The 17,979-nt window shown below is 39.0% G+C and overlaps 1 protein-coding gene across 1 annotated transcript in view; it reads right to left on the bottom strand.

Annotated features, from left to right (window-relative positions):
* Efcab13 (EF-hand calcium binding domain 13) overlaps positions 1 to 17,979 on the bottom strand; it is a 136,909-nt gene that overhangs the window by 70,597 nt on the left and 48,333 nt on the right. The window contains exons 18-25 of the mRNA XM_029546146.1: positions 16,608 to 16,679; positions 14,341 to 14,484; positions 12,398 to 12,469; positions 7,942 to 8,085; positions 6,827 to 6,895; positions 5,698 to 5,841; positions 1,567 to 1,635; positions 111 to 254 (exon numbers count right to left, since the gene is read on the bottom strand). Of these exons, the coding sequence (XP_029402006.1) occupies positions 111 to 254; positions 1,567 to 1,635; positions 5,698 to 5,841; positions 6,827 to 6,895; positions 7,942 to 8,085; positions 12,398 to 12,469; positions 14,341 to 14,484; positions 16,608 to 16,679 (858 nt within the window). The remainder of the gene's footprint in view (positions 1 to 110; positions 255 to 1,566; positions 1,636 to 5,697; positions 5,842 to 6,826; positions 6,896 to 7,941; positions 8,086 to 12,397; positions 12,470 to 14,340; positions 14,485 to 16,607; positions 16,680 to 17,979) is intronic.

Genomic DNA, 17,979 nt, shown 5'->3' with positions numbered 1-17,979 from the left:
CTTCATGATGTTAATGACAAACCCGGCTGACACAGTACCCACAAACACTTTACAATTACCAGAAAAAAAAAAAAAAAAAAAAAAAAAAAAAAAAAGAAGGGAGAATTCACCATCGACAGAGGCTTGTCTCAGGATCTCCTGCATTGTGCTGTGGCTTATTGGCATTCCAGTACTCATGAGGTTGGAGACAAGTTCATCTACTGGCATCTTATTATTTCTGATATTATCAAAAGCCTTGACCCCTTTCAATAAACCTGAAAATACAGGAATGAAAGAGAATGGAGGTTGACATTGAGACCAATTCCTTTTTAATCCCTGGTACCCACAGCCTACAGAAATGAAACAGGTATATCTTTAAAAGAATTCTGGCCCAACAAGCAGCTGAAAGAATCAGATGTAGATACTTACACCCAACCAATGGACGGAAGCCAGAGACCCCTGTGGTTGAATTGGGGAAAAAACTGGAAGAAGCTGAGGAGGAGGGCAGCCCCATGGGAAGATCAGCAGTCTCAACTGACTTGGACCCCGGAGATCTCTCAGACACTGAACCACCAACCAGGCAGCATACACCAGCTGATATGAGGCCCCCCCAACACATATATACAGCAGGGAACTGCCGGATCTGAACTCAGTGGGAGAAGATGCACCTAATCCTGGAGAGACTTGGGGCCCCAGGGAGGGTGGAGGTCTGATGGGGTGGGGGAGATGGGGACATCCTCTTGGAGACAGGGGATGGGGGGAGGCATGGGATGGGAAGCAGTTGGGTGGGGGGTAGATGGGAAGGAGGATGAGGTCTGGACTGTAAAAAAAAAAAAAAGATTAAAGAATAAAAAAATAAATAAATAAACTTAAAGAAAAAAAAAGAATTCTGAGTCAAAAGGCTTTTAAAACACATCAGTGGGTTTTGTCTTTAAAGTCAATTAAACAATTAACAAAGACAGACTGTAGTCAGGTAAAAGTTCCTTTGGGGTATAATTTCTGAGGAAGCGCATGTTTTATTCGTTCACTGCTAGCTCTCAAAGGCGTTTCTGCTGCACACTCCATGCTAGCACAGACAGTAAGGTTTGCCAACAGCTGGGCACGAGTTCAGGATGGTCTAGAGGCAGGTACAGAAGGCAAGCCATTGAGGACAGGAAAAGTAACCTGGTCTAAAAAGGGAGAATCCTTCTCAGAATCTAGGAGCCTTCCTCCCTCGTGAGCACGCTGGCTAGCTTTCCCGTCCCAGACTATTCGCTCTTTTACAACATGTTTCTTAAGTGAGAGAATAACCACGTGGAGATTTATAGAAATGAGAGGGGTGTGTGCTGCTGGAGCAATGGAGTTATTTCTACAATATAGTGTGCGTACACTGTAAAGTAATTGGCCTTTAGGAGTTATTCCAGGTATGGCATTCTAAATAATTATTAAAACAATTAGCTAAGGCATGGGAAGTCTGGATACAACATTTAAAGTGAAGCAAAGCAAACTTTAGGAAAATACTCAAAGAAAAAACAAGTGGCGTTTGAGAGAAGTTTAAAATACAATGCAGTGATTCCAGAAACTTACTTGCATTTTTATTATACTCACTTTTGAACCGCGCTACTGCAGATATGCCAGTTAAATAATTAATTGTGTCTCTTAAGATCGCCTCTTTTTCTGCAAAGTTAAAAAGAGAGAGGGGGGGGCTTAAATGAATCAAACTGACTACCACAGGGGCTGAAGAGATGGCTCAGCGGCTCAAAGCATCTGCTGCTCCTCAAGAGGACTGGGGTTCACTTCCCAGCACCCACAAGGCAGCTTATGACCATCTGTAACTCTAGTGCCAGGGACTCTGACACCCTCTTCCCGCCCCTGCAGGTATCACCCACGCATGTGATATACCTACATGCATGAAGGCAAACCCTCACACACATAAACTAAATCTTTTTTCAAGACAGTAGTGAGGCCACAATTATGTTAATATAGTAATGTATTTCTGTGATCACAACACATTGGTTTGACTGGGGGGGGGAATACATGAGCACATACCTCCCACACTCACACAACACACAGACACCACGCACAGGGATCAAAGTTTCATAATGTAGCACTTACCACTCCCACCTGTGATACACTCCGAAACCCTCTGCTACCGTTCAAAGTGTTCCATTTGCTTTTTAATGATATTCAGGACCTAGTACATTCACTACACAACTCATTATGTGACCCCAGTTTTAAAACATACACAGGTTGTATAGGATGTGTGTGTGTGTGTGTGTGTGTGTGTGTGTGTGTACAGCAATGATTATTAAAATATATATAAGTAAGACTAAAGGATAGCATGCAGGGTCACGTTCTGCAAAGAGATCATTTTTTAAATATCTGTTGATGAAAGGGACAATTTCATTTTTTTTTTCTTACCAGCAAATACTCCCTGTTCAATGTGGGAAAAAAATATCAAACAAACCACCAACAATGACAACAACAAAAACTATGCACAAAATCAAATGGATAAGAAGGCAATGTTTGCAGCTTGGTAGTATAGTGAATATGTTAAGGTGACTAGATCCTAGAATTGATCAGAAAGAAGGACACATCGGCTGAATGAGGTCATGAGACTTTCAGTTGAGAGATGTCCCACCCATAAGGACACCCCAGCCGGAAGGACACAACATCCTTGTCTCCAAAAACAAAAAGATGCTGAGAGAAATAAAAGGGTTCTGAGGGATTTGAGTTTTGAGGTCTTCCTCTCCCTTCCACGTCTCTCTCCCATTATGGCATGGTCCTAGCATGGGAGTTCCAACCATGGACTCATGAGGTCAGTCCTCAGATTAGATTCAATTTCATCAAATTAAACCAAAGTAAATGAAATGCTGGGACTGAAGCAGTTAGACACCTGGATTAATCCTCTGAAAGTACTAAAAACTCTAAATGAAGAGAGTCTTTCTACATCTTAAACCATCAATTTGCATCCCAGTACTGAATGTCTAGCCCGCTCCTACCTGGCTCCCCCTGCTGGCTCTAACCCAGAAGCACAGCAGCGGCGTTTCACCCAGAGTATTTGAAAACTTTAGTTTATACTTTTAAAATCTCACTGTCTAGATTCCTCCAAAACTGGGAAATGTCCCTTCTTCAACTTATGAAAACTTCCTAACATTTCAACACCCAGGAAAAAAAAATCAAGAACTGAGATTCGTTCTTTCTTGGAAAGTGGTGAGTTTGACTTCTCTATTAGCATACAATTAAGGTTTCTCTTTGGGTTTGGCGCAGTTTCTGGAACGTCTTCCTATGTATTTCTTATTCTGCATAAAAGTCTTTGAACTTCAATAATTAACAGCTGAAGGTCTCTCTCTGTATTGAAAAGTTATCAGCCATACCCTATTAAATATTTTCAGTACAGCCAGCCATGTGTATGCATGAATGTTAGACATCTGTTTCCTATGCCTTTAACCCTTTCCTATATTCCAAATCTTTACTGGATTCTCCCCATATAAACTCTCAGACCATTTTACAGTTCATGCTTACTCTTTGACTTTCGTTTAATGTACTGATATCATTAGCAGATGATTAATTTTAATATCTTTAGTTTCTAAAAATTTTGTTTATTTTTTAACAAATTTCTTCATTTTAAAATGTTTCTGCTTCTTTTGCACTTCATCAACTTTATCTTTTATTTATTTAATAATAGAATAGAATAAGCAAAATTAAAACAACAAATCTAAATACATAAGAAAATATAGAACAAAGTTGACATCAGACAAAACAAGGTTAAGACCTTATCAATATCAACTACAAAGAAATCAATTCACAGTGTGTGGTGCAGAGTGACAGCCACCTCACATGTCAACAGACTTTGAAATGTCAGTTTAAGAGCCTTGAACAAAAATACAAAAAATAATAAGGGGAAATCGGTTTCAACCCCCAAACAGTCAGGGAAAAAAAGATTTCTCAGCAGCCAGGGAATGTCAGCACAGATGCTGTGGTCATAGGCACCCTCTGCTGTCAGAAGACATCAGAGCACACATGTTTGCCCCTAGAAAGAGACAAAATCTACCCATCACTTCCCCAGTTTTCCACTTGCATTCTCCCAAGTTCTCTGATGCATGTATTTTAAATATAAGTCTATTGGTAGTGTGTATATATCTTCTGGGTAGTTTTCCTTCCATTTTGCGTTATTATAGTGTTTTTTATTCAATGGCTGCGCAGTTATCTTTTGAGCAGGTAATTTGCATGATTGTTGAATACCCAGGTTTTCTCACCTTTTCATTATGTTTTCATAGAAATTTTGATTGCCCAATTTCTTTATTCTTTTTACAAACGTTACTCGCAGATAAAATTTCCGAATTAATTAAGTTTTACAGGTCATTGGTTTGTATCCAAATGTCTTACATAATAGGATAAAGACGATCTCAGCAAAGAGCCACACTCATGTCTTTATCCTCTAAGAGTGTTTAATACCAATTGAAATTCAAGCACTTTAAAGTTAGTTAAATCATACATTAGAATATATAAGCAAGGGGCTGGAGAGATGGCTCAGTGATTAAGGACACTGACTGCTCTTCCAGAGGTCCTGAGTTCAATTCCCAGCAACCACATGGTGGCTCACAACTATCTGTAATGGGCTCTGATGCCTTCTTCTGGTGTGTCTGAAGACAGCAACAATGTATTCATATAAATAAAATAAATAAATCTTTTAAAAACATATATAAGCAAGATAAAAATACATATATGTATGATATATATTATCATTCAAGATGTATATTAAATAAATATATTTAAAACATATGAAATATATGTTATATATTACATATAAATATATCTTTCATATGTATATATGGAAGAAAAATATATCCTATGTTCTGGGGACAAAGCACAACTGGAAAAGTGTTTGCTTCACTATGCAAAGCTCTGGATTTGAGTCACAGGACTGCATGAACTAGGCATGCTGGTGCATACTCATGTCAGCCATCAGTAGGCAGAGGCAGGTGGATCAGAAATTCAAGCTTATCCCCAATTACACAATAGATTTGAGGTCAGCCTAGAATACAGGAATCCCTATCTCAAAACAGTAAATCAAAACAGAACAGAGCAGATATGCCAAAGGTCCCACACTGAATAATCGTAATGTAACTCATGGGTTCAAAAAGCTTGTCAAAGCTTCTCAGTGAAGCAAGTATTACAGACAGATTCATTTGGTTACAAAGGTACTAAAGAATGCAGGGACGATGTTTCTGAGTACACCCCTCTCTGCCCCTGCCCTTAATATAAACTGCAAGCCGTCCACATCAATTATCCTTGCAAAGAAAACAAGACGATTGTAGTGACACCTTCTGGTGACTCTAGAAGTCACACACATCTCATCCTTCAATAGCTTGTTAACCCTAAGAATTCTATGACTACGACAACAGTAAAGGAGTTAATATCATATTCTGTATCAAAGGAATCGAAAGCCTGTGGAGCTCTGTGTCTCAGCCAGAATCCAGCGCTGAAGAAACAGAAACACCATATTTACATTTTAACTATTGTATCCCAATAAACGAGAATCAGTTTTTCAGACATTAATAACAAGATTACTTCTCTTAGTCTCATCCAAATAGAGACTATCCAAACATTCTCCACCTAGGCCGATAGGTGGGCGTCGGTTCCATAAAGAGCTCTCCAACACACAGCATCACCACCACTTTGAAAAGAGCCTGCGTGAGCTCTCAAGCAAGACCCAAGAGATAACTAAGCACTCACCACTCATTTCGGGGGACTGAGATGCATCAGACTGTCCTTCCTCCTCTAAAGGTTTCCTGAAGTTATTCAAGGCAGACAAAAGGTCTTTAACATCCATTTTGCCATCACTGACTACATCAATGATGCTGTGTATGTCCTCTATTCCTATTGGATGGAGAAATATAAAAGCAAGGTGAGTGCATTCAGCTAAACATACATCCGCCTGATTATGTAAGTGCACATGTGCACAGGTACTTAGCTATTGACACTGGGTTTTTCAGTGGGACTTTGGTTAGCCAATTAAGCTACTCCATCTGGCTCCACTTCCTTGCTGCTGGGATTACAAGCATGCGTTATCATTATGTCTTTATGCTACATGCAGAGCTTTTTAATGAGCCCTGCAGATCAAATTCAGGTCCTAATTCTTGAGTTATCTCTCCAGCCCCATAACAACCTGATTTGAATGAAATGTATTCATTTTCCAGAATACCTGTTGTTGTAAAACAGGAAGTGCCATCAAATTTAGAGGTTTTGAGGTTCAGATTCAAAAACAAGATAAATTGGGACACTTTGGTCAACTCTCAAAGTCAAACAACAAACCAGCGACCCCTAATGGTGCCAGAGCCCAGGGATGCAGTTCAGTTGTTAAGATTGCTTGCCCCGGCATGCATAAAGTCATGCATTCTATCTCCAGTTACCACATAAGCTTGCTGGGTACCAGCATGCGGGAGGTGCGGGCAAGGAGCTGGGAAGGGGCTCTGCTGAAATCAACACACACAAGAGCTGTAACTCAGAAGATGTCTACTAAGGCACTCGACTTACAAAAGTGAGGGGCCAGAATTTGCATATCCAGCACCCTCCTAAGTACCCAGTAATCCCAGTCCGTGAAAGATCCAAGTGATCTCTGAGCAAAGTGGATAGGTAGACTAGACCCAATCAGTGATTCAAATGAGAAACCCTGCCTCAATACCTAAAGTAGAGAGCAGTTGCAAAAGATAGCCAACATCAGCCTCTGGCCGCTTGAATGCAAAGGCCATCTGCACATAAATGCCAGCATGCACACACACATGCATACACACCTACCAAAAACTAAAGACAAGCCTACAACCATGAAGTTTTGTTTGCATTTTTTTTCCAAATTTATACTTACTTTGGCATTCACTAAATACATCACTGTTGGCCAGCTCTTTGATGATATCCTTCAGCATTACCACTTCATCTTTAGAACAAAAAAGAAAGAACAGTTTTGATACTCTGATTTAAAATAAAAAAAAAAAAAAAGACCACTTGATGTTATAAAGCCAGAATTTTAAAACACAAAAATAAAGAGTAAACCTGACAATTATCTTTGAAAAGATGATAAGCAGACCTGTAAAAAGACGTTGGGGGATATTTTAAAGTATGTTCCTTTATACGGACTTAATAGGTTATATTTATGAATATATGATATACAAATACATATATGCATACAATAACGATTTTTAAAGAAAGAGGTCATGGACTGGAGGAAGCAGGGAGGGATGTATGGGAGGTTTTGGAGCGAGGACAGGGAAGAAAGAAACGTTATAATTAAAACACAGACTCAAAAATAAACAAAAAGTAGCATTTCTTTTTTTAAAAAGTAGACTGGGCAAGCTCTAAGGAGCAAGCCAGTAAGCAGCACCCTCCATGGCCTCTGCATCAGCTCCTGCCTCCAGGTTCCTGCCGTGTTTTGAGTTCCTGTCCTAACTGCTTTCAATTGTGAACTGTTATATAGAAGTATGAGTAAAATAACCCATCCCCCTGGAAAAATAATAAAAAAAAAATATGTTCCTTCAATATAAATCTATTAATTTAAAAAGTAAGAAAAATCAGGGTTGGTTTTTTTGTTGTTTTTTATTTTTCTTTTTTTTTTTCTGAAAGAGAAGGAGAAAAAGAAATTGGCTGTGGCTTCTTGGGCATTTCGGGTAAGTGACACTTCAGAAATATGGCACCTTGTTGATGTAAAGTAAAAAGAATTTTTAAAATTTATTTTCTTTTGCCTTATTGTGGGCCCCTTCCCCTCCTACTGGGTTGCCTAGGCCAACCTTGAAGGTTGCTATTGCCTGGTCTTATTGTGGATTGTTAAGCAGTGTTTCATTGATGTGCCTAGGAGGCCTGCTCTTTTCTGGTGGGAGGGGTTAGGTCTGGATGGGGGAGAAGCTGGAGGAAGGGGAGGGAGGTGAATCTGCAGTCAGAATGTCATACATGAGAGAAGAATAAAAAAAGAATGAGGTGATTACTCACCAGAAGAAGCAATGTTCTCCATCGCTCTCTGTATGTCGCTGTCTGTTATGTGGATTCCCAAAGCATCTAAGTTCTGCTTAATTTCAGAAGTGACGTTAACATCATTTAAGTCAAAGTTGGTGTTGTAAAGTATCTCTTTCATTCCTGGGAAGATATAATGACTTTCAGTTACAGAACCACAAAATCAGAAGAGAATTTATTTAGCCTGAAAACAACAACAACAACACTCTACAATTGCCAACAAACACAACACTGAAACACTGTCTGACTTCCTCAAAATAAAAAATAGGAAGAAAAAAAAAGATTCTCCCAACGCTGTGCCAGAGACTGTGGCCAGCACACTAAGAAGAGATCAAAGGCAACCATCTGCTAAATAAAAGGAAAAGTTACCATCTATGGTAGACAACTATGCCACTTGAAACATCAAAAACCATAATTTAGTAAGATGATAGGATGTGAGGTAAATATAAACATTGTATTCTTGAGGCTGGAGAGTTAGCTAGGCAGTTAAGAACTCTTCCAGAGAACCCAGGTTCAATTCCCAGCATTCATGTCACACACAGGTCACATCTGTCTATAGCTGGGGATCTGACAGCTCCTTTTGGCCTCCCAAGGTACCAGACAAGTACATGGTGCACAGATACACATGCAGATAAGATACCAAAACACACAAAATAAAAAAATAAAATATTTAATAATTCAAAACTGTATTTTTGTAGAAAAAAAGCAAAAAATAAAAATAAAAAATAAAACAATAAACACTGTAATTCCATCTATGTTTTGAAACAAAACCAGAAAGACTTCTCATATATCCAAGCCACTGAAGCACTTGGGATTTCACTTTTACATTTGAATATTGAAAGGTTTCATGTTTTTTTTGGTTGGTTGGTTGGTTGGTTGGTTGGTTGGTTGGTTGGTTGGTTGGTTTGGTGGTTGTAGTGGTGGTGGTGGTAGTGGTGGTAGTGGTGGATGTGGTCAGTTGGTTAGTTTTGGCTTTTTGAGACAGGGTTTCTTTGTCTAGTCCTGGCTGGCCTGGAACTCACTCTCTGAAGTCCAGGCTGGGCTGGTCTTGAACTCAGATCCACCTGCTCTGCCTCCCAAGTACTGGGATTAAAAGCATGTACCACACCATTGCCCAGCTGTAGTTTATTCTTATCCATGACACATATATAATATTTTTCTAAACTTATTTTCTCCTTTGCCTACTCTGCTTTGCCACTATGCTCACTGGAAGAGGACTAATCTTACTTCCCATGGCAACCTGGAATGATACGAACATAATGAGGTCTATTCCTGGATATTGCATATTCTCATCTTGACCTTTTTACCTGTCCATGCAATGGTATCAAATGGCTTGATTGTAAAGCCTGTAGAGTACAGAGATGTGAGGACACTAGTACCCGGCAGGGTTAGGCTTCTAGCAGCCCTTCCCTTTCAGCGCTTTCATGTTTGTTCTTATATGTTAACACAGCTACATCAAGCTTGTCTGGCTCTCAAAGGAAGCTGTTGATACTTTTATTGAGACTTTATTAAATATACAGACTGAGGGAAAGGCAACTGACATTTTATTGATCCTGAAAAGAGAAATAATGGGAAGTACATGGATGGCAATGCTGGGATTACAGGTGTGCATCACCCTACCTACTGAAGCAGGAGGATTATCTAGAGTTTAAAGACAGACTGAGCTACATAATATGGACCAGGCCAGCCTGCACTATGACAAGACCCTATCTCAGAAATAAAGTAATTATGGAATACTTTTCAGCCTCGAAAAAATTCAGGAATCTTGTCAATGGCATGGATGACCCGAGGGGACATTTTACTTTATGAAATGTCAGGCCCAGAAGGCCAGTGGCTGGGTATCACTTGTAAGGAATTGAAAAACATTGTCATAGAAGCAAAGAATATGGCAATGGTCTAGAAGAAGAAAATTATGTTGGTCAAAGGGTAGAAAGTTATAATTAGGCAGGATGAGTAAGTTCTGGAAGTTTATCACAGAGCAAAGCAACAGTGGGCCCTGTACACTGAGGGGAAGAGGAGGGAAAAATCAAATTAGTACAAAGGACCTTTTATGGGTGATATGTCCACATGTTTAAGGTAGCAGTTATACAGAACTAAACTGCTAACAAAGTTGATATATTAGACTTTAATAACATAAATTGGTGAATCACATGGTATTCAGCAATTGATCACATACACACACACACACACATACACATACACAGTCTTAAAAGTTTATCCCACTAGGTTTGGCAAACCTTTTAAAAGCTATTTTCTGACTATTTCTAATTTTCTAATAATGTCAGAAGTCAACTAAATAACCTCAGAGAATACATAATTGGAAATTTTTCAATAATCAACAGTAAAACTACTGGCAATTTTAAATTTATGTCATACTTAGCAATGTTTGCTTCATAATTCAAATAAAAGTTATATATCTCTACCTTGTGCTGTTTTGTCTCCATGTTGCATCAAGATTGAGCTAGCATAACAGGACACACTAAATCTCAGAAGAGAAAGTTGGGGATAGCCTTGAACACATTGGCACATGAGACAAATTCCTGAACAGACCACCAGTGGCTCAACTAAGATCAACAATTAATAAATGGGACCTCATGAAACTGAAAAGCTTTTGCAAGGCTAAGGACACCATCAATACGATGAGAGGACAAAATGGAAACCTACGGAGTGGGAAAAGATCTTCACCAACTCTACATCCAACAGAGGACTAATATCCAAAATATTAAAATAACTCAATAAATTAGATACTAATGAACCAAACAACCCAATTAAAATAGGGTACAGAGCTAAATAGAAAATTCTCAACAGAGGAATCTTGAACGACCAAAGAAATGCTTAATGTCCTTAGTTGTCAGGGAAATGCGATTCAAAAAGACTCTGTGATTCTACCTTACACCAATCAGAATGGCTAAGATCAAAAACTCAAGTGACAGCACATGTTGGCTAAGATGTGGAGCATGGGAACACTCCTCCATTGCTGGTAGGAATGCAAACTTGTACAACCACTTTGGAAATCAGTTTGGCAATTTCTCAGAAAGTTGGGAATAGTTCTACCCACAGACCCATCTATACCTCCTAGGAATATATCCAAAAGATGTCCAACTATACCACAGGGACACTTGGTCAACTATATTCATAGCAGCTTTATTTGTAACAGCCAGAAACTGGAAAAAAAACCTAGATGTCTCTTAACTGAAGAATGGATGAAGAAAATGTGGTACAACTACACAATGGAATACTACTTGTCTATTAAAAACAAGCACATCATGAAATTTGCAGGTAAGTGGATGGAACTAGAAAATAGCATCCTGGGTGTGGTAACCTGGACCCAGAAAGGCACATATGGTTTGTACTCATGCACATTAACCATAAAGCACAGGATAACTATGCTATAATCCAGAGAAACTAAATAATGAGGGCCCAAGGAAGGATGCATGAATCTCACTCAGAAGGAAAAACAAAATAATCATCAGAGGTGGATGGAGGGAGGGAACTGGGTGGGAGGGCAAGGAGGGAAAGGGGATGGTGATCAGGTGTGGGGAAAGAAGAAGCAAGAGAGAGCTGGGAGTGAGAATGGAAATGGTAGGGGGCATCTCTGGGACTAGCAGAAGACCTGGGACCAAGGAGGCTCTGGGGAGTCTATGGAGGTGACCCTAGCTAAAATTCCTACCAACAGGGGATATGGAAACTGAAGTGACCACCTCTTAAATCCAGGCAGGATTTCCAGTGGAAGGAGAGGAACATCAACCCACCCATAAAAGCTTCAACACAAAATTTGTCCTGCCTAGAAGATACACAGGAATAAGATGGGACAGAGACCTAGGACTGCCCCAGTCTGTGACCTATCCCGTGTGAGAGATGATACTTTGCTAAGAATCTAGCATAACCGTCTCCAGAAAGGCTTCATCCAGATGGAAACAGATGCATAAACCCATAGCCAAATATCAGGCGGAGCTGGGGAAGAGTTGGAGGTAGAACTGAGCAAGATGGAGGGATACCACAAGAAGACCTACAGGGCCAACTACCCTGGGCCCATGGGGGCTCACGAAGACTGAACTACCAACCAAAGAGCATAGGGGCTGGACCTAGCCCCCTACACATTTGGATCGGATGTGCCTCTTGGTCTTTATGTGGGTCCCCTAACAATTGGAGTTAGGTCTGTCTCTGACTCTGTTACCTGCCATTGGATCCCCTTTTGACTGCATGGCTGGGCCTCAGTGGGAGAGGAAGCAATTAGTCTGGCTGAGACTGGATGCCTTAGGGTGAGAAGGTACCCAAGGGGAGCCTCCCCTTTTCTTAGGAGGAGGAGAGGGAGTACTGTGGGGGGGGGGATTTGTAAGGGCAGAACTGGGAGGAGAGGAAGTAGGGGGTGTGATCCAGTCATAAAGTGAATAAATTAATTGATGAAAATAAATAAATTCTAAGTAAAACTCACGTTCAGATTTTAGAGTTCTCAAGATATCCGCAAGCTTGTTCACAAATTCTTCAACGGTAATTTTGCCTTCTTCTGTAATGCAAGAGAAAATTTAGCTGAAGGAAATAATGTTTCTAAATACATAAGAATTCAAGATAACACTCAAGTCAAGACATTCTTATCTCTTCTTGTCTCTTACACTATCAGAAATATGTAGTTCTATTTCTTTCCAATTTACTGATTTTACCATATTCGTGATAATATATGCTATTAAAATAGCATCATTTAAAAAAAAAACTATGACATCAATCTTGTCTTTTTCCATTTACTTTCTACAACTTAACCAGAGAGGTCTTTCTTGTTAGAAGAATATCTGATCACTTCAATAATAAAACTTTTCAGTAGCTCCACTCGCTTGCAAACCTGTGAAGTACAAGGAGAGGCTACATACCAACATTCGTTAGGTAAGCACGCTAATGTTTAAGTAAAAGACTAGCAAACAGGATTTAGTGGCACACAAAAAGTACACTCGTTAAGGGTGATATAACACTCACAAAATAAAATTGGCTTTTAGAGAAAAGAAAAATCTTAGATACAACAATGATCTGTACTATACCATCAGACATGTAGCATGTCTATAAGATTAAATTTTCAAGGAAGGTGGTAGTTAGGAACAAGGTAAGTCCTATAGGGCAATGACAATGGGAAAACAACTGTTAGAGACAAAAAAAAAAAATCATTGGTTATGGTGAGAATTGTAGTGGTTTGAATAAAGATGACCCCGTAGACTCATATCAAGTGGCACTGTTAGGAGTGGAAATTGACTAGAATCTATTCATATGAAGAGAGTCCTATGTTAAATAGGAAACAACTAGAAATAGGTCCAAGATCTGAAGGGTCAGAACCCTAATCTCTGGAGAGATGAAACATCAGGTTTTAGACTGAAATGCCTGGGACCAATAATGGCAGTCTAGAAATAATATTGGAAGAGAATAGTGTTTGTAAGTATGGAGGAAGAACTCAATTAAAGATGAAGTCCCTACCAAATAGTATTAAATGTTGGAGGAAAGAGTCATCTATCAAAAAAGGATGCTATTATTAGAGTATCTTCCTCTTATCTTGGGAATTTTGCTTTTTTATAATGGAATAAGTTCCGTTGTATTTCTCTGTATTGGAATAATAATTCAGTTATTTTTGCTATCTTTCAGACAATGCAAGAATAATATTTTAACTTCATTCTCAACTGGGCCTGAAGAGATGGTTTAGTGGTTAAGAGTGTAAATTACTCTCCCAGAGGACCTGAGCTAGATTGCCAGCACCCAATGTCAGTCAAGTCACAACTCCCTGTGACTCTGTTCCTAGTGATCTGACACCTCTGGCCTCTACAGTCACCACCACTTCCCATACACACACACACACACACACACACACACACACACACACACACACTTAAACCTTATTTTAAAGACCTCTCAGCACATGTCCCTACTTGTGAGTTCTACTAAATATTCAAGAACTTTATAAAGATAACACTCAACTATACCTGTTACTAAAAAAATGCAGTTACCTTATACATTAATAAATACCGTCTTCTATGAGCAACTACAGAATGCAGAATTCCCTATCATCCATGGATAGCATTATGAATCAGCGTCTGATGGGTGAGCACCTGGCTTGGTGTTCCAGGAACCCACTCTCTACAGCCCATGGCAGTCAGTTCACAAGATAATCTCACTTCTTAAGTGTCACCACTGGCTTCCCACTGGGACAGGATGGCCGTGGATTCCCTGCTGAATTTGGCTCTGTGGAGCTCTAAGTTGGCATACCAGCAGGATAGTGTGACCAGCCATCACACTACAATTTGTACAGGATTACCCTCCATCCTGTGTGCTCCACCCAGGTGCCTTGCTCCTCCACCTGTAGAGAACAATCCATTTAAGGTAGATAGATTAAAAGGTACAAACCATCCTCCGGAACATGTTTTAATACTTCAGTCAGTATGGCTTTAGCTGAATGAAGTTCGTTATTTGTCAATAACTTCTTTAAGTCAGGGACATTAATTAGATCCTTCTCGAGAACTTGGGGCATGGCTAGCAGCAGCTGTGTGACTAAGGAAAGACAGCAGGAGAGAATGTGTCAATGGCAGACACTGTGCACCGCCCACCACTTGACTCAGGTTGCATAAAACAATGGAACAGTATGTGAGACTTAGAATATAATTTTAAAAACAGGAGCTAAAAAATTCTTAAAACTTTAGTGCTAGACACTGTTCAAAGCGCTCTCGCTTTAACTATTTAATCTCACAATAATCTTTGACGTGATCATTATTATTCGCATTTTTCAAATGAAGAAACTGAGGCTAACAAACTTAAGTGACATTGGTAATTATGTGGTAAGAACAAGATTTAAGCTCGGGCAATACAGGTCCAAACCCAAAGCTTTTAACTACCGTACCTTTTCAGGAGACACGTTGGATAGTCAGGCTATCTCTTGGGCCATTTAACCCTTCATATGTGCTCTCTGAGACCACCAGGAAGCTTTACAAATAACCTTTAAGTCAATGTTACACTGCATTGTTTAGTTTTAGGCTGTGTTGCCGGGAAAAAATAGATGATATAACAAAGGGGTTAACCTGATGGGTGAAATGCAAACATGCCACCAATTTGTTCTAAGTTATCAAAAAATACTGCTCTTGAGAGATATAATGCCAGACTTCAGTTAATACAGGAAGCTTCTTCTTCTAGATTTTGCTCATGCTGACCTCAACTGAGAATATATATCATATATATAACATATATGTGCATGTATTATATAATATACATATGATATAATATACATATCATATATTATATGTCATATATAATATATACATGATATATATAACATATACATTACAAAATATATACACTAAGTAGAAAGTGTGGCTGGCTGTTTATAGGAAGGCAAACAACTCCAGCAACAGAATCATCTTTCACTTATTAACAACTACTAAATGGTATGCATTTTAATAGATGTAGCATTTACTACCCAGTGTGTAACCATGAATCTTGACTTTCAGCCTGACAGGGTTACAATCGCCATGGAAATACATCTCTGGGTAGGTCTATGGGGGTGGGGTGGGGTCCAGAAAGATTAACCTGAAACGGGAAGACCACCCCCTGACCCTGAGTGTGGGCTGCACACTCGAGTTAGCATCTCGAACTGAATAAAACGGAGGGAGCAAGCTGAGCACCAGCACCGGTCTATCTCTGCTTCTTGGCTGTGAACTCAGTGCAAGCAGCTGCCTCAGGCTCCTACCACCATGCCCTCTCCACCCTGATGGACTGGATCTCAAATGACTACAAGCTAAAACAAGCCTTTCTTTCCTCAAGTTAATGTTGTCTGGTAATTTGTTACAGCATTAAGAAAAGTAATAAATATACCAGACAGATAACAAAGAAGACAAAGGCAGAAGACTATTTATAAGCATTTAAAGACTCAAAACTCCAGACTCTCATGTTTTCTGTCTTTGACTCTCATGGGAAAATGGACATTGGCAAAGTACAGGATAAATCATAGCAAGGAAAATGCATATTCAGAAAGCACATGAGCAGCAGGAAAGAAGTAAAGATTTAAGTCCTGAGACAAGAGCTAGATGAATAGCAGACAGAAGAGGACATTGCAAACCAGAGATCTGAGGACATAAGCCTGTGTTTGTTAATAGTTTTGTGAGCCTTGGGAAAAAAGAAGAGATCTGTAAGAAAATATGGAAATTATAAAACGAGATGAGTTGAACATGGAGTGAATGCTTGTAGTCCCAGGTACTGGGAAGGCTGGGGCGGGTTACATAACAGACTTTATAACTTAATGACTAAAAACCAATAAATCACATATTTTAAAGGACAAGGTATATGGTTATAAATTACTTATCAATTAAAAACACACATCCAGGAGCTAGAGATATGGCTCAATGGTTAAGAGCACAGAATGCTCTTACAAAGGATCCAAGTTCAGTTCCCATCACACATGTTGAGGGACTCACAACCACCTGTAATTCCAGCTCCAGGGGACTCAATGTCTCTAGCCTTAATGGACACCCACATGGCCATGCTTATGCACATATGTGTATACACACACACACACACACACACACACACTTAAGTCTTTAAAGTACACATCTAATGTAAATTTTCATAGATTATAAAGCAATTTTCCAGTCACTCTCTTGAACCAGAAGTATTCACATACATACCTATGGAGTCTTTAAAGCTTGGTATATCTCTCAGTTTCACTAAGAAATCTTTTAAGTCCACATTCATGTTATCTGGAAGGTCAAAATCAAACATATTTGACATTAAAAAATTGTATTAATCAGCACATGAAGTTAAGATTCTACTTCATAATAACTATATAAAACTCATTTTGTTCACCTTTCTCAAATTATAGAAACTATTTCAATAGAATTTCTAACATTTTTATATTATTTCTTCAGTCAATATTAAATAACATTTTAGCTTCTTATATATGATATTTGACATGTGTTAATTACTTTAATCTTCACAAAATTACATGTTTGTGCATTGCTAAATTACATGTTTGTGTATCTAACACGCCAGTGTTAAAAAATGAAAACAAAGAGACACTAACTTGCTCAAATGACAAAACCAGAAAGCTGTAGAGATAGTCATTTAAACTGATCCAGTCTCATTGCAGGAGTGGCAGTGTTAACGATAGGTACACACACACACACACACACACACACACTGATGAGTAGCAATGTTAATGTTAATTACATATATACACACTGGTGAGTAACAGTTTGGGCTACATATACATACACTGGTGAGTGATAATGTTAGCTACATATACACACACTGATGAGTGGCAGTGTTAACTACATATACACAGACTGGTGAGTGACACTGTTGACTACATATATACACACTGATGAGTGACAGCATTGACATACACACACATTGATCCACAGCCCCAGAAGTCCTGAAAGAGTCAAAACACTAATGAAACAAGAATGGAGGTAACACAGAAACCATCCCAACATAAACCCCAAGAAGTAGTCCATAAAATCTATGACTGGAGTCTTTTAAAGAAAATAAGAGGGTACTGGAGAGATGGCTCAGTGGTTAAGAGCACTGACTGCTATTCCAGAGGTCCTGAGTTCAATTCCCAGAAACCACATGGTGGTTCACAATCATCTATTATGGGATCTGCTGCCCTCTTCTCATTTGTCTGAAGAGAGCAACAGTGTACTCACATAAGTAAAATAAATAAATGAATCTTGAAAAAAAGAAAGAAAGAAAGAAAGAAAGAAAGAAAGAAAGAAAGAAAGAAAGAAAGAAAGAAAGAAAGAAAGAAAGAAAGGAGAAGAGAAGAGAAGAGAAGAGAAGAGAAGAGAAGAGAAGAGAAGAGAAGAGAAGAGAAGAGAAGAGAAGAAGAAAGGTTAACTAGGAAATAAGATATAGATTGGTGAGCAGTGAGTTAGTAAAATTAAGACCCAGAAATGACTAGGTAGTTTATGCAGGTGTTCATGCTGAATTATAAAAAAGGCCTGAGCCGAGACTTAGAATACCGAAGATACATTATGCAAAACACAAGAAAACCAAGAA

This window comes from Mus pahari, chromosome 14 (assembly GCF_900095145.1).
Source record: "Mus pahari chromosome 14, PAHARI_EIJ_v1.1, whole genome shotgun sequence".
Lineage (NCBI taxonomy): Eukaryota > Metazoa > Chordata > Mammalia > Rodentia > Muridae > Mus > Mus pahari.
Note: the sequence above shows the minus strand (reverse complement) of the source record. Positions and strands in the feature narration are given on the sequence as shown.